The sequence below is a fragment of the Liolophura sinensis genome, chromosome 7, assembly GCF_032854445.1.
Source record: "Liolophura sinensis isolate JHLJ2023 chromosome 7, CUHK_Ljap_v2, whole genome shotgun sequence".
NCBI classification, from domain to species: domain Eukaryota; kingdom Metazoa; phylum Mollusca; class Polyplacophora; order Chitonida; family Chitonidae; genus Liolophura; species Liolophura sinensis.
In genome coordinates this window covers 43,719,526-43,743,663 of record NC_088301.1, presented here as the reverse complement: position 1 = coordinate 43,743,663, position 24,138 = coordinate 43,719,526, and the positions used below count along the sequence as shown (strand labels likewise).

The 24,138-nt window shown below is 38.7% G+C and overlaps 2 protein-coding genes across 2 annotated transcripts; one reads left to right on the top strand and one right to left on the bottom strand.

The window, feature by feature from the left end:
- The first annotated feature begins 6 nt into the window (after positions 1-6).
- LOC135471328 (universal stress protein in QAH/OAS sulfhydrylase 3'region-like) lies at positions 7-12,741 on the top strand. The gene is made up of 4 exons (XM_064750512.1): positions 7-100; positions 8,006-8,077; positions 10,666-10,769; positions 11,486-12,741. Exons 1-4 carry the CDS (start codon positions 22-24, stop codon positions 11,678-11,680), a joined length of 450 nt encoding a protein of 149 aa, XP_064606582.1. The 5' UTR covers positions 7-21; the 3' UTR covers positions 11,681-12,741.
- Positions 12,742-14,442: 1,701 nt separating this feature from the next.
- Positions 14,443-19,862, bottom strand: LOC135471136 (putative universal stress protein SAUSA300_1656). Its single transcript, XM_064750224.1, has 4 exons — positions 19,742-19,862; positions 17,848-17,928; positions 16,721-16,815; positions 14,443-16,102 (listed from the first exon to the last, which is right to left on the bottom strand). The coding sequence occupies exons 1-4, from the start codon at positions 19,803-19,805 to the stop codon at positions 15,908-15,910; spliced, it is 435 nt and encodes a 144-aa protein (XP_064606294.1). The 5' UTR covers positions 19,806-19,862; the 3' UTR covers positions 14,443-15,907.
- Between the last annotated feature and the right edge of the window lie 4,276 nt (positions 19,863-24,138).

The window sequence follows — 24,138 nt, the reverse complement described above, 5'->3', positions numbered from 1 at the left end:
TAGAAACTGCACGTTTTCATCATGGCAGGTCAACCAACGAGTGGGAGAACAATTCTGGTGGCGATCGACGGTAGCCAGAATTCTGACAACGCCTTTACTTGTGAGTAAGACTTGATTCCATACACCAAAACGTAATGTGGTTAAGTTTTGTGGGATAAGGCGCGCAGTAACACAAGGTGTATCTCGGACACCCACCCATAACCACCCGGTAAAATTGACCTCTGTATCGGTATGCATTGCCCTTGCGTACTGATTGCCCGAGTGGCCAGTTTCGCAAGGCGTACGTATAGGCCTCGGTTCTATAAACGGTCTCACAACTTAGCCACATTCTATGCTTTAAGTGTGGGGAAATAATAATAATAATATCTTAGAGGTGGGTAGAAGATTTTATTTTCTATGCATTTATCCGTTCTAAGATGTGCTTGTGAGTTTGTCTACAGGCTACATAGGCCTAAGCGTCTTTGGCTGCAGGCCCACACACACTGATTACGAAACACCCAAGTGGCGTCCTCCCTACCCGGATGTCGATAACTGAGCAGGACATTGAAGTGTTGCAAACATAGACTTAAGGGCTGTAAATTAAATAGGATCCAGGTCTGCTCTTGACTTGGCCGACTGGCCCGTGTACGTGCGAAGTCTCCACAGATTTCCACCACTCACTGCTATATTAAGACTGATAAATGGATGTGTACATATGTGTTGAGTGACAGACAGCTAAAGAGAGGGGAGAGGTTTGGGACTGAGGGTATATATATATATTTTTTAAACCAGCCTTACCTTTGTTAACAGAAAAAAACTTAAGTTGTAGGCCTGTATCCATACTTATAGGGATATGTTTATGCAGCTCTTTTACGTGCACATACCAGCACGTGTACTCAAAGTGGTAGTGCATGTTTATAGTACTGTTCCGCCTTGTAACGCACCCATCATGCAGAGAAGTAAATGTGTTTGTTATACAGCTGTGGGAGTGAAAACAAAACACATAGATATGCTATGCGCACGGTCATATTCTTAGCTGTTGTGCACATTTAGCACTGTGTGGCACTGACTAAATGTTCTGATGCACATCTGCCAATTCACACGAGCATTTTTTGTGTTAATTATAGGCAAATATAGCCAACATAATGTTAACCAATTATATTGAATGCAGTTAGTCTGATAGGGCTTCATGATATAACCTTATCCACAATGCTTGTGCTCATATATACACTGAGGGACGGCATAGTTAGTACTGCTAAGTTACACGCACCTGTGTTCATGCTACAGGGCACGTAAATGTCAAAGCATACCTGCTCAGTTTGTCTTCTGTTCTGGAGATAGTGTAGCCATGCGTGCAATGAAAGGGGCTGCTTCGTCTGTAGGCGCTGGCTTTTTTATACTGCCCTGAGATTTGATCATTACATTCATTTTCGTGAATATGTATGAAGCTGTGGTTCAGGCAGAGTGAATCCAGCATTGTATAACAGAGTTATTCACAATGCGTGCTGCATATATGCGCTCTCAAATCTGCCTACCCAGGTAAAAAAGTTGCAGGTAAAGAAAAAAAAAAATGCATCCATCGACATGCACATGCAGAGTTACCTGAAGGGATTATCGGGGATCTTCGTCGATTTGGACGTGATCTTTTATAGGTCTGTGGACGATGGAGTATAGTCTAGACTACGTGTAGACATGAAGGTATAAATAGATCTTCGAGGTGTAAATATCAGCACGTCTTCAAATCTGAAGCGGGCTCAGCTACAGGTTACACGTGTATGTCCTCTGTACCTGGTGCATGGACCCAGTCGCTTGTCATTGGGCTGGCCTTTACGTATATCTGCTTTCCTAACAATCTATTTCATTAATGGCGTTAAGCCATAATCATTCGTTTATTCATTCAGATTGCATTTACAGAGCTAGATGCACTATAAGCTTTTCACGCATTATCACGCAAAATTTGTAATATTGGAGCATAGACTACAAACGAGAATTTCCGGGTTACGTGGTCTGTCTGGCCAAGAAAAGACAATAGTGCACCTTAATGGATTTACATTGCATCAGGTTGTTTGAATCTTTTGCTAGCACATTAATAGTACTACAACTGCAGTTACGACGGATTTCGAATGTGGGTCAAACTTCGGGTGTTGCGAAAGATAAACGACTGGTGGTTACTTACCTATAGGGGACGAGTATCTCTGTGAGTAGGGTACACTGATGATCGGGTTTCAATACCGACCTTCGACAACTGTCTCTGTTCGCGTGGGCTTTCTGACAATAAGCGGATAATGTCTCTTTCCACTACAATGTGAAAGTTCCTTAGCAAGTTGCTAAGTCGTCAGCTTTGCCCCGGACACTCGATCTGATTTCCTCCGCTCATAAAACTCACGGCTGTCATATCAGTGAAAAATTGAGTATGCCTTTAAACAACAACCGGTCAATACATCACTACACTTACAATACATGTATACATAACAACATTTTAAAGTCAATATATATACTTTAATCGAAATGTAAACAACTTTTTTCGATTGTGAAACTCGTTGTCCACAGTACTTGGTTACATCTAAACATATTGTATACTTTGGTAGTTAAGCTGAGACTGATGGGCACGCACATAATACATGTATATATAACAACGATTTGAAGTCTATCTATACACTGTAATCGAACATGCAAGTAGCTTTTTGGATTTTGAAACTCGTTGTCTGCTATACTTGAGTACTTCGAAACATGAGGTAAGACGGAAACTCTGTACTCAAGTTTGTTTCAGGGCTAACTGTATTTGTTTTCAGGGCTAACTGTAGAGTATTCCTTCACTACATGTTGATATAGTAATAGAATTAAGTAATATATATCCAAGCTTTCTGTTTAACTCTAAATCTCATATCTTTCTTTGGTCATTATTTATTGAGAACTGGTTCTATATACATTACTTCAGGGATGAGATAACATTGTACTAGTTAAGACGAATGCATGCAGATCTTTTCAATCATTGCGTATACATCTTTACACATTGAAAAGAATTTCTCACAATCAATTTTTTTGTACATAGCGCATGCTACAATACTTTATATTCTATGTGAATAAATACTGAACTGATGTAAGTTTTCTCATATTAAAACGTATTCTGTGAGTGAATTATACATATATATGGTCTATGGGCCTGTGTATTGGACACATACGGTGCGTTTTTATTTTGGTTATATATACGAATGCATGTACGCGTATCTAATTTCAGTACAATTATTTTTGAATTCTGTTTCTTACTAATATGGAATTGTGTATATTATGCAAACGTGCACTTTGAAGCAATAGCTGCATATTAAACATCACTACCAAAGACTTCTTTTAAGAGAAACCATTTTATATACGTCAACACCTATGTACATTATTTTTTTCATGTTTTACACTGGGAAAACTCTTGGGATAGATCTTGAACAGTACAATATTGCCTGTGGAATGTTGCATGGCAGGGCGTTTAATCTTAATTAGAGAATGAGCGCTGAGACTGGTCGTCTCGTCAATGGCTGGCCTGCATGTATGCGATAAATCAATACAAGCGGAAAGTATTTCACAGTACCCGAAGGATACAGAGATTACCATGTCAAGATAGTGCAATAGGAATTTATCTGTATACGTAATCTGCTGTCTGCTTTGACAAGCCATCTGAGTAAATTTATGCACATCAAGTATAATAAAGTATATATTTACTGAAAAGCGAACTGCAGATATATTATCGACCGAGGAAGGATTTTCAACAGATGTTTTAATGACATTGTGCCTCTGTGTAAGGTCACAAAGAGAATGTGATGGAAATTGTCCATGATGAGGAAGAATTCTCTCGCAGATCCGTATAATCTGTGAAGAATCAAACATATTACAGCGTGACGCCATGGATTCATCCTGCATACACTAACCGCATGCCTTAATGTACCAACCAAGACATTTCGCGGCAGGTGTTTTCAGTCTTGACATTCTCCGACAAGATACTGATTTAATTGAAAATCAATGCGTGCAATCCTTAAGTCCTCAAGATGCCAAGAAACCCTGGAAACAGAATTGTGACCGAAGGCTAAAACAACTCATTTGGCTTCTAGTAATCATTTGATTACTGAAAATATTTTCCATTTTCTCATTACTGAGAAATAAACACAACATTATCCAAGTGTCCGCGACCATGAAGGCTTTAAGTCGTGGGTATACTTAGATTTGAATTCGGGTACTAGTTACTTAATTATGAGACGTAGACAGCGCCCAAATTGAATACAGGGTGAATGTTACACGAACTGGAAAAGAAGCCCGTTATTTTGAAAAAAAAAAATATCATATTTATAACCATAATTATAATTTATGTAGTTTTATACTAACCAGTGTAAAAAGGTCGTTTGATTAATAGTACTAAACTACTTGCCCTTGACATATCTAGGAAAGCAGTTTGATAAGATACTGATGTCTTGCTTCTCTTTGACATTTTCAGCCTTAACCTTGTGGAAAATATACCTCTATGTAATGAAATTCTAATAAAGAACAATTCAACTTTTATAGAATTATGCATCACCACATTGGAAATGTTAATTACGTTCATATAGCTACGAACCTTACAGAAGTCGACATTTTTCAACCCATCTTCACCATGAATATAGTGCTGGTACCCTAATTTTTGGAACACCTGGTCTGCTCTTTTTAGCCAGTATACATGTAACTGTAGCAGGTATATTTAATTTCTTTTTTCTCACATGGTTAATCCATTTAATGAACAACATACTCATATCTTTACTTTTCCAAAAGGCTGGGAAAGAAATGTAATATTGTGCTTTCAGGACTACCAATATCTGTCCCCAAAAATAGAAGAATTAGGGCATATTGATTAAAGGTTGTCCATTTTTTTTTAAACGTAAATTTAATCAACATACTAATGCCAATTACGACCAGCTCACCATCTTCAGCTATTCACAAAGACACTCGAAACTGTGTACCCGGGCTGATTATAACAGACAGTCGCTAGCCGTACAAGGTGTTCTAAATTACCAAAGCAAAGAATTCGACCAACTTTCCCATGGAGATGAAGAATGTCTGCAGGATGGCGGTGTTGCTGTGTTGTCCAAAGCACGTTGTGAAGCTTGACTAAGAAATCTCGAAGGAAGCAATTGGTTGTACAAAGTCGACAAGCAAGTCCTAAATTACTTACAAGGCTTCGAGTCGTAGGCCTATATATCAGGAATAGCTTGAAATTAACAAATAGCTCGAACTAACTGAGACAGTAACTAATTACATAGCTCTCACCATTGGTCCAGCTTACCTGCACGTGGAAAATTTCACTAACGTTACAACACGAACACTTCCATCTATTTGGTATATGCACTGATTCCCTAAGTTATCTGATGTGTAGATATGCCAAAGCTGGCATCGGTAGCCCATCTTTCATCAGCCATTTGAACTTTTGAATCGACCTAGCAAAGTCCTCAGCAAGGCACTTGCTGACTGTTCGAAGAGCACACTTTTGAAAGTAGTAATATAAGCAAAAAAATACGAAAGGTCCCTTCGACGAAATTGTCGAACAGCCATGATCTGTTTTAATTCAAAACATGGCCGATGTACGTAGGTTCGCCATGTTCCATTCAAAAGTTTAAACTGTTTGGTTACTGTTAACAGAAGGCTTTGACATATCTACACTTTGAATAACCTAGTGAATCAGTGCATCAGTGAATTGACAACTGGTTAGTGATAATTTTCACGAAGATTTAAGTAGGACCTTTACTCAACGCTACGTTAGTAGTGTCTCTGCTAGCGTTAACTGTAGAACTAGATTGATTCTCTGTGGACTCTGTTGACCTTGCTCCCATGTATATAGCGGTGATCTACAATATTGGGTTACTTTTTTGTACCAGTTTGAAACACTATTTTCCACTCCCCTGTATATATTCCACATAGTTGGCCTTTCATTTAGGTACAAATTTAATAATAAACTGTCGAAGGTGTTGCGTTTAGGAAAGGAGAAATCGAAGGCTTGTAAACTGCTCAACTCGACTGAGAGTTCTCAAAACATGTCTGGCACACAGTTGGGTTACATGAGTTATGAATGGTTTTGAAATAAACTTTGAAAGAAACTGCAATCCGTCTAGGCCTACTTTTATTTCACGTATATATCTGCTCAATCACCCTCACAGTTTGTGTCCTATCAACACATCCCGGCCATATGGGTATCCCTGGGAATACTGCTGCAGATGAAGCCGCGAAGGCGGCTTTGCATTCGTTACTACCCAAACTGACGTTCCATATTCGGACTTGCGTTCACTTATTTGCTCCTATATCAAGCGCTTGTTTCAGGCTCAATGGGATGACCAGACAACCAACAAACTGCATGATATTCGTCAGTTTGTTGGTCCAGCGTCTTCCCTTTCACGGCATCGTCCTCCGCTCTTGCATTTTGAGGAGGTGTCGTATCGGTCACCACACGTGGCTACGCATGGGTATTTGTTGAAAGGAGAAGATGCTCCTCATTGCTCACAGTCAAGCACATATTGCTTGACTGTGGCGACTTTGCTCCTGTACGAGATTCCTTTTATCACGTGAGCTCTCTTTCAGAACTTTTAAATTCTGTAGAAAGTGATACTATTTTTGATTTTCTCTCAGGAAAGCTGCGATTTTAACTACCGTCTGTGTTTGTTATGTGACTTCTGGTGTCCTTTTTTGACTGAGTAGTAAATGAATTATCCGTAGTAGATCGGACTACTTGACGTTTTATTGTCGCGATAAAACCGAAATATTGTTGAAAGCGACGTTAAAACTTTCACTCACTCAGTCACTCACTCCTATCGACACATAACATCCAATGAGAGAAATATTGTGAATTTAGCCAGTTTTTTACGAAATTCAATTACCTAAACGGAGTCATATAATTAAAGCCTTGTTCCAAGCATAAGATTTTCATCAAGATCGACCAACATGTCTTACATGTATTTCGCTAAATCAAATATTCAGCAACGAGAATGTCGCGTGAGATACTTCGATATTATGACTGGGCTAATCAACTGCCACCATTTCGTACGCGATCGCATATACCTATTCTGTTGTCTTTCCTTCGTTCACCACATGAACTGAATTCCTTATTAAAGTGTACATAAACTGGACAAGCTTTATAATGGTTCGGCTATGAGACCTTGTAGCCCTAGCTCCATCATTATGCGGCCTCGTGTAATGTATCATACAGCATTCTCTAGCTACCTGAAGAAGCTGTCTACAAAGGGCAAACTCAACTGTACATAGTGTACATAGTTCAGTGCTGTCGGAATTTCAATACTTAACCTTCTATATAGGGACGTGGCCTATATCTGTGACGACTGTAGTTCGCTGGATGTTTCGAACATTCTAACTAAATCTAATGTGTAAAATGTTGAGCCTCTTGATGTAACTGAAGGAGACTTTTTATAGGTGGAGAATAATATTTTAAGGTCTTTGGAGGTATTGTCTGTTGCATGGTCGGACAAGAGAAGAGAATTTCCCAGTTAATCTCCAGTTTTGTGTATAGCTCCGGTTGTTTTCGTACAGTTCAATTTTTGGGGCCATAACAGTTCCGCTTTAAATCTGAAGAATGGATTGAACAAAGTTACGTCACGTTATTTGCTAAACTGGCTGATTCATAGTTTGTGTCTAGCTAAGTTAATAGCCCAGTCGTTTTCGAATGCGTATTTAGTGCATCTTCTAATGTGAAACGTAACTGGACAGATTTTGTTTTTAACACGGGATTTTACAGAAAATTGGAATACGGGTTACAGTAATTTTACACATACATGTATTACAGTAATTTTACACATACATGTATTACAGTAAACCCGCAGGACCAGATTGAATCGGTGTCATTTATCTTGGAAGTACTTTGATATCTGAAAGTATTCATTTAATACAAGTAGCGTTCTCTAAAGTTTTCCACAGGTTGTGTCGCTTTTTAAATAACCTTCGTTTGTCTCTTTAAGGAAGTAACTTCTTTAAAATATATAGACATACTTACTTTGCTTTGTCTTTCCAGGGGTTCTTGGCAACATATTCCGGGAAGGAGATAACGTAGTATGTGTCCATAGCGCCGAATACAAGATCTCATGTGAGTTGACACAATTATTTAGCACGCTAAATTTGCATGGCGTGAATTGTTTTATGGTGTTTACATATACTGGAAATATAGAAAGATGTAATAAACCTTATTTTGATTTTCAATTATTATTTTAAACAGTTGAATCGTTTGGTATATACATGTAGATTGTAACATAGTATTGAATATTGTCTTGCGATATTGATACTTTGTCTGATTTATAGGTTCTTTATTGGCTAAGCCAGACTACGTGACGAATTAGTACACATAATGAATGCTTTAGACAACACAGCTTGTTCTCCTTCAATGCATCTTCAATCATTAAAAAAAACACACATTTAACCGACAGACATCTTGGTATATGGGCTGTACTGCTTATCCATTTGCACAGTGTCGTACTGTTCTCGTATATCCTTAGCTTAAATCTACACCTATTACGAAAGTCCAACGATTTTGCTCGAGATGATTCTCGATGTGCTGATACATTATTAAACACGTGGCATGACCGTAGGTAACGGCGACACGGTCAAATAGGTGTAGCGAGAGCGTGGGTTATGAAGTATTCAGAAAGTGCTGTGACTTGCCGTGGAGAACACGATCTCAAGTGTGAAGATCGCAAAGCATCGAACTATCTATCATCTGTGATGCCGCAGTACCTAGGGATAGTATGCCAATCAGAATGTGAGAGAACACGTCACTGTCATCCATAATGCCGCAGTACGTAGGGATAGTATGCCAGTCAGAATGTGAGAGAACACGTCACTGTCATCCATAATACTGCAGTACCTAGGGATAGTATGCCAGTCAGAATGTGAGAGAACACGTCACTGTCATCCATAATACTGCAGTACCTAGGGATAGTATGCCAGTCAGAATGTGAGAGAACAGGTCACTGTCATCAGCACTGCCATCCATAATACTGCAGTACCTAGGGATAGTATGACAGTCAGAATGTGAGAAAACATGTTACTGTCATGTATGATACTGTAGTACCTAGGGATAGTATGACAGTCAGAATGTGAGAACAGACCTTACTGTCATCTGTGATACTGCAGTACCTAGGGATAGTATGACAGTCAGAATGTGAGAAGACACCTTACTGTCATCTATGATACTACAGTACCTAGGGATAGTATGACAGTCATAATGTGAGAAAACATGTTACTGTCATGTATGATACTGTAGTACCTAGGGATAGTACGACAGTCAGAATGTGAGAACAGACCTTACTGTCACTATGATACTGCAGTACCTAGGGATAGTATGACAGTCATAATGTGAGAAAACATGTTACTGTCATCTATGATACTGCGTGTCTAGGGATAGCATGCCAGTCAGATTGTGAGAAAACATGTTACTGTTCTCCTTGGTACTGCAATACCTAGGAATAGCATGCCAGTCAGAATGTGAGAAGACACCTTACTGTCATCTATGATACTGCAGTACCTAGGGATAGTATGACAGTCAGAATGTGAGAAAACATGCTACTGTCATGTATGATACTGTAGTACCTAGGGATAGTTTGACAGTCAGAATGTGAGAACAGACCTTACTGTCATCTATGATACTGCAGTACCTAGGGATAGTATGACAGTCAGAATGTGAGAAAACATGTTACTGTCATGTATGATACTGTAGTACCTAGGGATAGTACGACAGTCAGAATGTGCGAACAGACCTTACTGTCATCTATGATACTGCAATACCCAGGGATAGTATGCCAGTCAGAATGTGAGAAGACACCTTACTGTCATCTATGATACTGCAGTACCTAGGGATAGTATGACAGTCATAATGTGAGAAAACATGTTACTGTCATCTATGATACCGCAAGTGCCAGTCAGAATGTGAGAAAACACTTTACTGTCTATCATGCCACAATACCTAGGAATAGCATGCCAGTCAGAATGTGAGAAGATATGTTACTGTCATCTATAATACTGTGGTATCTAGGGATAGCATGCCAGTCAGATTGTGAGAAAACATGTTACTGTTCTCCATGGTACTGCAATACCTAGGAATGGTATGGTAGTCAGAATGTGAGAAGACACCTTTCTGTCATCTATGATACTGCATTACCTAGGGATAGTATGCCAGTCATAATGTGAGAAGACACATTAATGTTCTCCACGGTACTGCAGTACTGCAGTGAAAAAAAAGCAAAACCAAATAAATCTCAAAATTCAGAAAAACGTGGCAGTATGATTAGATGATGCTTCAGATCATGGGAAAACAAACTAATGAATTCCAAACATATAGTAGATCTGGGATATAGTATACTACATCTCAGGGTAGATTTACTCAGGGAAGCAGAAAAAAGATGAAGTAACTGATCGTAGTTATAAATGTTTTACTAGACACTCGGCTATATATAGCAAACATTAAGTTACAAAAGTTGGTCTACTCCTGATCCCAATGCATGAATCGACTTTTTAAAGGAGTAACGGCATCTAAGGGTTTTCACCACGATGTCGCCAGTGGAGACTTGTGTCCCTTGACTTCGTCAATCATCCTACAACAATGAACTTTTAGCACACCTTTGCTATTTCCATGTAAGTTTTCTGGTGAAGTATATGGGTTTATCAACATCTGTTTTTCAGCTGGATTTTCGGATGCCGTTGCAATTTCCAACATGATGAAGGAGGAGCAAGAAAGAGTAGGAAATCTCATAGCTAAATATGCCCAAGCCTTAAAACAAAATGGGGTATGTATATTGAAATCAACCCAGAGAGAAGATCTTGAAAAAAAAAAAAAAATGGGTAACAAAATGTAAAATGTTTTTCTGCGGAATAGTTGACCTAAATAACGGTATAATTAGTATTATGCGCCAGCAGAGATTGTTAGATACGTACATCATTTCCCCTCATCAAAACTGCGATTATGTCAACTTACGTGATGAGAAAAAACTCCCTGCTATGCCCAGGCCGCAAAATCCACTTGTCCCTTAGACATAATTTGATTACTTTATATAATAGTACCAAAACAATTAGCAAAAAGGATGAATACTGTTTCTTCCATCGGTGAACTAAAAAATCCTACCAACACATCATTGTTTAGTAATTCTAGATTAATTAGTTTCAGTGATTTTTTTTTTTTTTTTTTTTTTTTGGCCAATTGGGGGTGTGAAAGTTGATACTATTTAAACATTTAACAGAATAAAACTCTTGCTGAAGGGAGGCTGAAAAGAAACCAGATTTCACCGGTTCGTGTTGCCATGTGTTAACTACCTCAGTGTTGTCGCTGCTCTGGTTTTACTCTCCATGTAGAGAGTGTTAATATACTACATGCGTGGTAAAATAAACTTCCTTCACGCAGCTTTTTTCTCTTGAATTCTTGATGCCAGGTTACACTAGTCATTCCAGCTATCAACCACCAAGTACTAATGGTCTGTAACTTACATTAACTGATTGTTTCCTTCAGGTGAAAGGGAAGAGCATAAAAATGGAAGGGATGAAGGCGGGAGAAGCTATTGTCCAGGCAGCTAAAGACGAGAGTGCGCAGATCATCGTGACAGGAACTCGTGGATTGGGCACCATCCGACGAACCATCATTGGTAGTGTTAGTGACTACGTCGTTCATCACGCCACCTGCCCAGTCATCATTTATAGGGAATGATGTCATCCCTGGCCTTAGTCTAACAGATTGTCCATTCTTTGTAACGTAACTAACCTGATAATCTGTTCCGACTGCCGAATACATCAATTTTTTCCCGCCAGCCATAAAATGAATTGTAAGGAATATCTATCAACTTATACAGGCATCGGCTTCTCTCTCTTTGTAGTAGTGAGAAAGGGTTTCATTGATATTGTTTTAGAGAGTTAAATCTGTAACAAGATCAGTTAGATATGGGCAGTCGCGGATATGCAATGAGTAGATATCTTATCTTAGATGTACTAATAATTGCACTGTGCGACGCCAACGAATGTCATGAGTATGAGTAAAGCAAACTTTGTCAGCAAAAAATATCCACTTTATTCCATAACTATACCCGTTTTCATGGTGGACAGTGATCTCGGACAGGTTTCTTACTGACGAATACTTACTGACGATTGCTCAAACACAGTTGCCCACATATCGTGTATCAACTCATTCCTAGCCTGCAGCTATTTTTAAAGATTGAAACAATTGTATTTTATGAAGAATTTAGGCAGATGACCCTGTTCTGCCATGAATTATCTTTGTTATACTCACCAAGCGCTGTTAAGGCTTTAAATGATGTCTAGTTGGTCTTCGCTTATGGATGAAGAAATAAGTGTTTCACGCAAATGGTTGACAGTGGCGCCAGCTTTTAGTTCTGCATGCTTTGTGTTTGTACATATGGGTTTTGGTTCCTTATACTTTCAGACGATTCTTAAATAGTGACCCCTGCATTAAGTACTCAAGACAGCTTATAACGTCTATATATTTTTGGATGTTGTATCCAATAACCACTACTGTATGCAGTTCGGTATGCCGATGTATTCCAGAGTTATCGGACTTGACCAGAAAGGGCAAGTCGACAACATTAACAATATGTTTAATCGTTGACAAAAACCTGTGATATCTCCTTGATCATTACAGAGGACACATTAAACTCACAATTACAATTTTCAGGATACTCATCAGAAAAACTAATATACTTAATCTGGATATAACGTCTCTTTCAAAAGATAATAAATTCTTTTGATCTTTTTTAACAGGGTGTTTGTGTACTTTTCTTCATTAGATTAATAAAGTTGAGAGCAGATATGAAACTATTTTCTCCATGAAGTTTTCCCTTCGTTTAATTCAGTGTTGACTGTACAAGGCTGGACATTTTGTTTACAGATTGGATCTCTCTGGTTTTGGGTAATTTTTGTAATTTTGTGAGACTCTCAAATTTAGTTTGCAGAACAGTAAAAACAAATTCATCATTAACTATCTTTAATTGTTTTTTTTTTGTTTTGTATAAATTTTTGCTGTAATATTAATTGTCATTTTCCAAGGCAAAGGATTATTGGGCATATTTCCATGAGAGGTTATTTATAGCTTGCAGCATTGGAGCTCCGTATACATCAGTGCGTTTTACATTCAATTGCACAATTTAATACATTTGTAGGAGTAACAATTACAACGGTTAAATAGCAATGTCTTTTAGTGATTTTTTACAATTCCCGCGTTTTGCCACTTCGTTTGTTAGAAATCGGTTGAATTGGATAAAATTAATTCAAATATTGTTCAGATACACATTTGCGTCCGTTTATGATGCTGTTATATACCCATTTTTTCACTTTCATTATAATATTATTCAGTGGAAGCATATCGGGAATAACAGATAGATTCATAGATTATATGAACATATGGATTTTGATATTCCTTCCAGAGTATTTTTTTTTTGTCTTTATAAGTTTGAATGGAACAACATCATGAATTTTCGTGTGTTAATGCAAAAATTCCGTATCGACTTACACACGCCAGTTCTAATACACTCCAATTTTTATTCATTTAGAACACCAGATCGAATACCATTAGATTATTTTCTCTGTACTTCGTATGCCCTATATGAGAGGTTCTTCGTTAGATTAACGCTGATATATATAACCAAAGCACAACGATGCCTTACTGAGAAGATGCTGTCAAGTTTCAGCATTGAATTATTTACGAACTCCACGAAGGGAGATAGCGAGAAGGTATTGGAAGATGGTCATATTTCGACAGTGCATCTTCATGATCTGGATATGGCATAGGTGGTATAGTTGAGCTCAGGACATGGCCTGAATGGATGTAGAGGGCTGTGGCGTGGGCACCTCTTTACTCAAAGGAGAGACCGTATAGCACCGTGCAAGCAGGGAGTCTCTGTTAGTAGGCAAACCTGGAACTACTCCAGATATTGATGTGCGTTCAAGGCCTGGTCCATTCGCACGGCAACCGCGGTTTCCACGGCAACAGAACGTTTGGCTAACTTGGCTTGCAGTTTCGGGTCGCGGGCGATGAATACACGGGTGGGGGGAGGGGCTAAGCGGGTCAGATAGATGCATATCGTTAAACTAAGCGTGCAACAACGTATATAATGATGCCACCAGTGGGTATGTGCGAGCATGTAAACAGTGAGCCAGAGCAACAGCTGGCACTTCCCTATACGTATATAGTTTAGAATGAGGTTTTAAACACAGTGATGAGGGGAAATTCAAACCTTCAAACTCATCAGACACAATACTGAACATAAAACCATTAAGGATGCCTCCATTTTTTAAAACTTAATGGTTAACATTTTTTTGGACTTAATGGTTATGGTTAAGACGACGTTACTGAAGACATTATAACAAGCGCATGAAACACTTGTAAAATATTAGACAATAAAATGTTGTGATGTACAACAATGATAGAGGCAATTAGTGACACATTCATAATTTTCAGGGTAAACTTTATTCAACAGTGTTAAATAGCTACAAATACATGTGCATAGCTTTGAAAGTTGTAAACAAACAATGTAACGCATCATAAACCATTGAATAGTTAACACTCGACAGAGGAAGAACAGTCTGGCCAATACATACGCACGGGTAACTGCAAGCTGGGGTAAAAAGGGTTCCAGCCAAAAATCACCTGAGGAAATGTAAAGCTTCATATTACAAACGCTATGGCAGCTTGAAGTGCATAGTATTCAGATATTCTGTTCGTTCTACTTCCAGACTAGGTTATAGTAAATTCTAGAATACAAACCGCACATATATTCTTGGATATCAACAGGTAAAGCAATGCATGGTTTACTGCAATCATTCATGCTTTTCGCTCAGTCACGAGCTGGTACAAATACCTGATCGATCAACAGTTTAGACAACCTATTACAACCTAAGTATTGACTGCAAAGGACAATACCGATGGGAGATACTATTTGTTTGATATGTATATAACTTTACCCTATCATGGGACCTTCATGCAGAAACAACGTTTGTTTACTCCTGAAAACAAACAACATATTGTGGCAATATACGGGACGGGGAGGTCATTTAGGCACTGACGCCCAATGTAAATGTGAACACATAAAAACAGCTGACAGAATATACCCAGTTATCAGATCAGATTTAAAACAAAACAAAACTACCATTGCCCTTGTTAAATGCTGGTATACATATTTAACTCATTCAATGAAATAACTCTAGATTAAATGCCAAGTTAATATTTTCATGAAAGATGACGGCGTGAGTGGGACCAGTCATGGCAGTCTGTGAAGGTACGGTACACTCCTTCCTGGCCATGGCATGCGGTTATTCCGAGTATTATAAACACCAAAACACTAATCAAAATTGGAGTTCATTAGCAGACCTTTAATAAACCGTCAGAAACAGTTGCTGCAGTCACAAATGTGGGCTTAACCACGACTTGCGCTAGGGACAAAAGCCGCAGGCGAAACATGCACATTGGAGCCTTTCACTAATAGGAGGTAGGCCTATACATGTTATTACCGAGGTGATGTTAGGACTGATTTGCAATACAACCCTGTATTTTTGTTTCTGCCTATATGGTTGAAGATCAGGCTTAGAGAGGACAAAAAGCTGCTGCCTATATGCAACAACATAATAATAAAGTAATAGTAAATTCCAAATACTGACTATAAATCTATGCAACTTAATACTTGCACTGAATAAAATTCGTTTTTTTATAGGTTTGTAGAATTAAAATTCTAAACATTCAAATAAAGAGTAAAATATAACATTTCCTGAATGAATATGTTTAATCTAAGTCTAAACAAAAATGGTCCCCATACTTGGTCCATAATTTTGAAATGACGACAATACATGGTGGCAGTCAAGCCTGAGAGAATATAGACAACCAGTTGCGACGTATCGATTATAATTAAAGGCTTTATACCCGCCCGTCAAATCAGTCCCTGTATATTGTGACTGGAACAGTGGCGTGTTTCACAATATAGTCGCTGACGCTGCCGAGAATCGTTCTGCGTATGGAGCCCAAACCGCGAGTTCCGGTCACAATCATATTGGCGTTGCAGGATGCAGCTGTGGATATGATAGCTTCCCCGGGCTTCTGACCATCAATCCTCATGGCTCTCCCAGCAATCTAAAACACATCCCATGCAATACAGCGACAAAACATCCACGTCTATCCTGAAAATTTCTGTTATCTTTTATCGCCATCTTTACCATTATTTACCTGCACTGATTCGGGAACGCCTTTGATTGATCACAATAGCGACAATATTCACAGCAAACCAGTTCACAAATTATATTGAAAAGTTGTGACGTGACCATAAAAAGAATGCGGTAATCCTCTGAGGGGTTTAAATGTTGCAACTGTACAAAACCAATACAAATATCTGGAACCATTACATGTGTACGGTGTACAGTCAGCTTTAGACAGACAATCATAAACGAAATATCGGCTTCATCTTTATTCTGGGACATCGATGTGGGCATTGAAATTACGGGAGACAACAGAAACACACGAATGATATATATTATGTACAATGTGAAACAAACGCTTTAGGTAAATGATTAACATTACACAAATAATATCGTCAATGGCCATAATACTGGCCACACAAACAATACCAACACAAATATATCAAAACGCATTTAAAATCTGCTATCCACTAGTTAATCTATATTTCAAATTAAAATGCCATATGTTTGCAAAGTAACACTTTACACAAGAACTCCCTCAACGCACAATACTTACCCCTCTCTTTTTCAGGATTTCAGCATATTTTGCAATTAAAATATCAATCTTTTTATGCTCCTCTGCCATAGCATTAGAAATCGACACAGCATCCTCTGAAAAGAAAAGATAATTTTTTGCACAGAAAACAACAATGACAAAGGTATTATTATACAACGACACAGGCATGCATGACTAGTAACTAAGGACAGAACATGTCGCATTTACACCGTTACTGCTTTTAAGATGAAGAGCAATCAACTGAATATAACCAAAACGTTACACAATGCTTGGACATCAAGCCTATTACATGAATACAAAACAACTCATTAGAATAAGAGATCGCTCAGCTCTGTGTTCCCTCTCCTCCCATAGTTTCTTCATGTCCTATCTGGGTTAATCTGGCCTGTACAGACGGACATACCGACGGACGGAGAGATAAATCGAAATGACATGTTACGATAGAACTACGACATATACATGTATCAAAACTGTCACCTACAGTACCCTTTAAGGCTATGACTTTGTGTACACCACCAAGCCTAGTTCGAGTAATAACTCAAACAATGGAGATTTTTCCATATGCACAGAAAAAGAAAATACCACAGGGACAAACAAAGCACATGACGTTGTGCTATGACAATAATTTATTTATTTGATTGCTGTTTTACGCCGTACTATATTTCACTTATGCCACGGCGGCCAGCATTACGCTAGGAGGAAACTGGAAAATCGATGACCATCTGCAGGTTGCTGACGGGACTTCCGACGTCACTATCACAATATATATATGGAAGCTGCAGTTACAACTTTATATTCTTGACACCATCCAATAATCTACACGCAGCATTTGATTGGTCTAAAAATAAGAGTGATTTATGTTCCACCTATACGTAGAGTCGGGGAAGAAATTAGCTTAATGCATGACGGTTAACCACATACTGAAATATTTTTCTATTATTCGATGCGGTCAGTTTCTGGGTGGAGAAAACTGGAGTGTCTCGGGTGATCCATCGACATCTTAGCAAGCCCCTGGCGAAAGTTAGCGCCGATAACAGATCGTGAATGATCAACAAACACACCTCAAAGTTGTTTAATATCATATTTACTGTCACAAAAAAAAGAAAACACAAGTTCATCATACTCACGCGTTGAGAAAGGGATGGTCAGCTCAGCACAATGCACAACCACAACATTGTCATTTTTTCCAACAAGATTATCCAACATCCCTGAAAATATAAGCTTGTTATTAGTCAAATGAAAAATAATTTTCAAAGAAAGGCATAAGGGAAGTTATGGTGTTAAGTGTATGTCAAAATAAATATATACAATTTATAATTTGCACCATTTCTTTGCCATACATGTCGTTTTGAAAACTATAACAATTGAGGCAAATGAGGGTGTTTTTTTTTTCGTGAAAACTCCGAATTAACATCTACGTATGTTTGTGAAAAAAAAAACCAGAAAAACAAAAAAGAAACAGCTATTTTTAATTTTCATTAATGTCGGGCCCACACAAAGCGTTTTAGTGAGCCTATGTGAAACGTGGCATAATCTTTTAAATGCTGGGCTAGGTAAACATTGACATCTCAACACCAGGTAAATACTTCATGCTAGGGAAAATCTCTGAAGGTTTTAAAATAAGCACAAAGATAAAACTCTTGTGAGTAAAAGGACATGGGGGAGGGGGAGTAGGAGGAGAAGGCGGCTGTGCATACGACGCAGTAAAGACGTATGAAAATACAGGCACATCTTTTTCAGGTAATATTATTGTTTCGTTAGATTACAAAATCGAACGACTATACACCTACATCACGAAGAAATCTTAGACTGACGTCAAAATTTCAGTCATTAAACTCGGTATGTTCATTTCTGTTATTTTAGCCAAAATTTGTTCTACAACAACTTACCCAGAATTTACATAAGGAATAACAATTTTAAATTTTGACTTAAGTCTAACATCGCTTCGTGATCCTGAAGCATGGTTACACAAGTTCAAAAGAAGGGTTTACGGTACACAAAATTCATAAAAATATATAAAGTCGGTATGGAGACCGTGGATCCGTATGTAGGCTACATTACATGCAAAGCATGCAAGGACAGAATGTCACACGTGTGTCTGTACGTACAGTCGTGAATCTCTAAATCGTGTGCCCTAAGGCGTTTTTGAATTCATGCGTGGATTGGTTGGTTCACAGCACGCATAACAACTGCCAAAACAGCGTGCGAGAGAAATGTATGAGAATAGTCTTTAAGACCTGTTGGATTGTGCGGGTCCCTTTTGTGTCCACAGACTAGATTTTATGCTACATGTAGCAGTAGGCTCATGAGTGTTTACACTAGATCTGTGGGTTCCCTTAAAACCGCTGTCATGGACACCGGCGTTCACTCATTGATATCCCGAGGACAATATATATATATCAAGACAAGGAGGACGCCTAGCTATCTCGCCGGCACTGTATAGGCCTGTATAAAAAGTCTTTGGATTAACATGAGTAACATAACCCACTTAGAGTTTACGATCCACTGTTGAATGATATCAGCTTAACTGTGTTATATAGGCCTAGAGGCCAACGACATATGCTTACACGTCATAAATCCGATATGTCTCCTTGTCGCAAAAATAGGACGCTAGCATGCAGCCACATCGTTTAAAGCAATACGTACTACACATCAGCATGTATGTCCGGCAATTCACTGTAATGTTAACAGTGCATGGTTTGATTTGGTGAAGATTACAATACAACTTAAACCATGTTATCAGTTAAACCAGACAAACAAACCATCTTTAGATTGCATACAATACCAAATTAGCTAATCAAGGTATATGATATCAATGTGAAACTCTAAATCTCCTAAAACGTTGAAGTGAATTCTCAATGAAGCCAAAAACGCGTCAGCTGGGCGGGCACTGGCCATAAGGTGTGCAAGTCATCGATTTTACAGAGAACCGGCCATTGGCCTGTAGGGCCTTCACCTCGTCGCCGACGATAACCTGCACTTCCTTTAATCGCGCAGTTTAATTGCGCGAATGTTACTTACAGTTAAAAGCTTTGTCGGCGTTATCACTCCCATCCACACCAATCACAAATGTGCGGCCTTCCATGATGAAGATTTTGATGAAGTTAACTGGTTTAACAGCTACGTAGTGAGACAGTCCCAGAGGTTATGCTATCGTAGTGCGCTGGAGGTCAGGTGTGGTCGGACTGACACTGACTGAAATGAGAGAAAGTATGGCATTTGGCAAAGTTGTCTCCCTTGTATATAGAACGCTACGTTCAACTCGCGAAAATGTGGGATGTCATATATATTTTATTATTTATTTATTAAAGGTGAAAAATGAGGATTTCCATTCACACTAGATATTTTTTAAAAATTTGTGAGGTATATTGAAATCCCCAACGCTTTACATAGGATCTAATGTTACAAAGCGAGATATGCACACATAATATGCATTGACTTTTGGTATACATGTATTTCTGCCCAAATATAAATGATAATTCACAATTTCAAAATTGTCGCTCAAATAGGTAATATATTACAGGTTCAAATAAAATGTACCACCAGAACTACCTGATGTCTCTTTAAATCCAACCATGAGGATCCTCCATAATTCATCAAAGGTGTATATAGTTTTGGGGTAATATAACTCGGGGATTGTTTAACATGTCATGAACATAACGCCTCTTAAATGAAAAGGATGAAACTTTAAAATGTAGTCATATACTTATGTAAAACAGGTAGAGGTGTACCAGTAGAAGTGCACAATTGGTATGTTTTATTAATTTATTTATTTGACTGGGTTTTTTTTGGCACCGTACACTGGAATGTTTCACTTATACGACGGCGGCCAGCTTTACGGTGAGAGAAAACTGGGCAGACACCTGGGGAAGCAATTGGTATGAATTGGAATACCGATACACTATTGTTAAATGCTATCATCCAATGCTGTCATCAAATATTATTGGCGAGAAATTCAGTCCGGGAATACTGAACTCACTAGGTAAATTCCCAATACGACCTTTAACACAAACTACCAAAGAACAAGAACGTACATAAAACACGAAAATAGGAAAATAAGCAGCCAACAATTTTCAGTGATGTAGGAAAGACGCAAGGTATGTACTAGACGACTGAGTGAAATCAAAATACCGTGTACCATGCCAGAATATAAGTTGCCAATAATAAAATATGTATCTCAGTTGCGCTTTGATTGCAACTGTTCGTATATCTAAACCGGCGATCTAACTGAAAACGGTGAATATAGAGCCCCTAGCCTCAGGTTAAACGAAATTAGACACAATCATGAAGCAGAGCGCCATATATTCTGGACTCGCTGTCCATATTTACGTACAAGAGAATTATACTCATTTTAAAACTTAAGAATCTTATAATAAAGGCGTTTGATGGAATAACCCTGACACAGAAGTTTTTCCAGTAATAACTTGTGACGTTGATTGAAATCGTCACTTAACACACGGGACGTAACAAATGCTACAAGGCGAGACATGTACACGCCATGTGTAGGACCCTTCGGCAAATTGCTGTCCAAGTAAGGATAATAATTTACAATGTCAAAATTGTAACCATCCCTCTTGACGCAGAGTCTGCGAGAGAGGATACCGTTTTGATCTTTGTACAAATATGGGTCTAGACAAAAAATGCAATCTGGATAATCTGTGGTTTACTTTAAATTCAGCGAAGGTGGATATATATCTTTCACAGCCTTTGCTATATATGGATTGTTTAAAGCTAGCAGGTCATCAATACTAGTACACGGTTTAGTGAATGAGAAAGATCGGTCCTAGTGAGGATTACCTCTTTATAGTTTCTGTACATAGTCGTGTCCATATGAGAACAAGTATAAGTGAAGGGGTGAACAATTTGTACCCATCGGAATACCTACACACTGTTTGTACATGGTTTCCCCAAATTTCACAAAGATGTTATTAGTAAGAAATTCATGTAACTCGATGAAAGTCGAAACATCCCATGAATGCTTGGTATTTTTGACATTGATGTAACGATCACCTGTTTCAGTGAACACCGAGACAACTACTGAAGAAACTCTGTCAGTTATTTCTTTGTGAGGAACTATGCATATTTTGATTAACGACAACATATGAACTAGCATGGTACACGATTTAAATACTGAATTCATTTACTCACATTCAATTCGTATTCTTTTGATTTGTTCAACATCATTAAAAATCGTTGATTGCTTCTCTTTGTATGAATCCGTCCCAATGTCGTAGTTTTTGAGCCTTCGAGGCCTAGTGGTAGCCGGGAGCCTTTCCATAGTGCGATCGCTGTGAGTTTGAGTCCAGATCACACGGGCCTCCTCGGGATTCTGCCCAGTTTCCTCCCACCATAATGCCATATTCAGCCATATCGTGGCCAACTTCCTCTCAAACCACATTGCCTATCTCTTAGAGCATTAATTTACTTCTAGCCTGACATCATTGCCTCCACTCGGGCTGCATAGTTTACTCAAACAGCATTGCCTCCATTCTGATTGCACTGCTTCCACTTGAACACCATTGCTTCTTCTATGACAGAACTGCTTCCATTTTGATCTCCATTTCCACTCTAACCGTATCGTTTCCTCTCACACAGAATTGCTACCATTCTGACAGCACTACTTTCACTTGAACCGCGTTGCTTACTCTCTGACAGATTTGTTTTCATTCTGATATTCCTACTTCCATAACCGCATTGTTTAGTCTCAGACAGAATTGCTGGATTCAGATAGCACTGTTTCCTCTCGAACTGAATTCTTTCCATTGCGATAGCACTACTTCCATTCGAACTTTATTCCTTCCTCTCAGACAGAATTACTTTTATTCTGATAGCACCACTTCCAAATGAACTGCATTATTTCCTGTCAGACAGAGTAGGTTCCCATCTATTCGCATTGCTTCTTCTATGACACAATTACTTTTATTCTCACGGCACTAGTTTCACTTGAACTTCATTGCTTCCTCTCGGACAGAATTGCTTCCATTCTGGTAGCACTGCGTCCATTTGAACTGCATTGCTTCCTCTCAGACAGAATTGCTGACTCTGGTAGCAGTACTTCAACTTGAACCGCATTGCTTCCTCAAAGACATCCCTGCTTCCATTGGACTAGCGCCACTTCTACTCAAATCACAGAAAAAATCGAGGACTCGGATAAAATTATTTCCAAATCGAATCATTTTGCTTTCACCAAAATTGGATTATTTTCACTAATGCATCCACACTGACAGTATTTCCATTGATTTATCCTGGCTATTCCTTACTGATCTGCCAGTTCTGAACCATTTAACAACATTTCTCACACCCTTGCAGCATTACTACCAGTCAAACTCAAACAGCGAATGGTTTGCATTCTGACAGCATTGCTTCCACTTAAAACTAGCTGTATCCGCTTAAGCGGCATTACTTCGACTGGACCAGAACATTTGTACATCAATCTTACTGCTTCCGCTAAAAGTATTGTTTCCATTCAGTTGGCAATTGTCTCGACACGGACCACATTGCTTCTTCTTCCACTCCAAACCTATTGCCTCCACTTGGATAACATTGCTTTCCTTCGAGCAACATTGCTTTCCCTCCAGCGATATTGCTTTACATGCAATCATATTATAACATTGTCTTACTCGCGCAAAATTGCCTTCATGTGGAGAGGGGGGCGTAGTGGCCTAGTGGTTAGCTTGCTAGTGCAGCACAATGACCCAAAGAGCATTTCATCAATGCGGTCGCTGTAAGTTCAAATCCAGCTCATACTGGCTTCCTCTCCATTTATTCATGGGACGGCTTGTCAGCAATGGTCGTGGGTTTCCACCGAGCTAATGGCGTAAAACTCCAATCAAATAAATAAATAGAATTATACTGACGGGCTTACATTGCTCAGAATACATTCGTACCACAGGGTTACATCGCTTTCATTCGATCAGAATCACTCCAATGATGTAGCTAAGCTTCAAGGAGAATTTCCAACATTCGGGCTACTTCTCAGACAGCATTGCCTCTAATCGAACAGCATTGCTTTCACTCGAACCGGATTGTTTTCACTCAGACAGCATTGCTTCCATCAAGACGAATAATTTGTTCAAAAGATGAAACTAAATAAATAAATAAATAAATAAATAAATAAGAGAGTTCAACTTACAGTGGACCGAGTATTTTATATTTGTTATCCATAAGCCTGTAGTGACCACTTGGTATCCTTATGTGTAAAGGTCGCCATTTATCACACTGGTTGTATTGATAACACTCGAATAATGACAGAACTGATCGGACATACCTATTATTTGTACACTTTGCTCATATAAGTTTTGTGAAATACAATATAGTTCTTCACTGGGATTAGTACGTCCATGGGAAGATGTTCCAGCAACTTGAATGGCCTTGTGTTTCCTCCGGGCTCTACAGGGTTTCTTCCCACCATAATGCTG

Bases quoted from the DNA above. Each gene is read 5' to 3' on its own strand.
- LOC135471328 (XM_064750512.1), top strand. From the start codon at position 22: ATGGCAGGTCAACCAACGAGTGGGAGAACAATTCTGGTGGCGATCGAC. The intron at 8,078-10,665 runs GTGAGTTGACAC...TCTGTTTTTCAG, and splicing joins CGCCGAATACAAGATCTCAT to CTGGATTTTCGGATGCCGTT. The intron at 10,770-11,485 runs GTATGTATATTG...TGTTTCCTTCAG, and splicing joins AAGCCTTAAAACAAAATGGG to GTGAAAGGGAAGAGCATAAA.
- LOC135471136 (XM_064750224.1), bottom strand. From the start codon at position 19,805: ATGGAAGGCCGCACATTTGTGATTGGTGTGGATGGGAGTGATAACGCC. The intron at 16,816-17,847 runs GTGAGTATGATG...TTTTCTTTTCAG, and splicing joins GACCATCCCTTTCTCAACGC to AGGATGCTGTGTCGATTTCT. The intron at 16,103-16,720 runs GTAAGTATTGTG...GATGTGTTTTAG, and splicing joins AAATCCTGAAAAAGAGAGGG to ATTGCTGGGAGAGCCATGAG.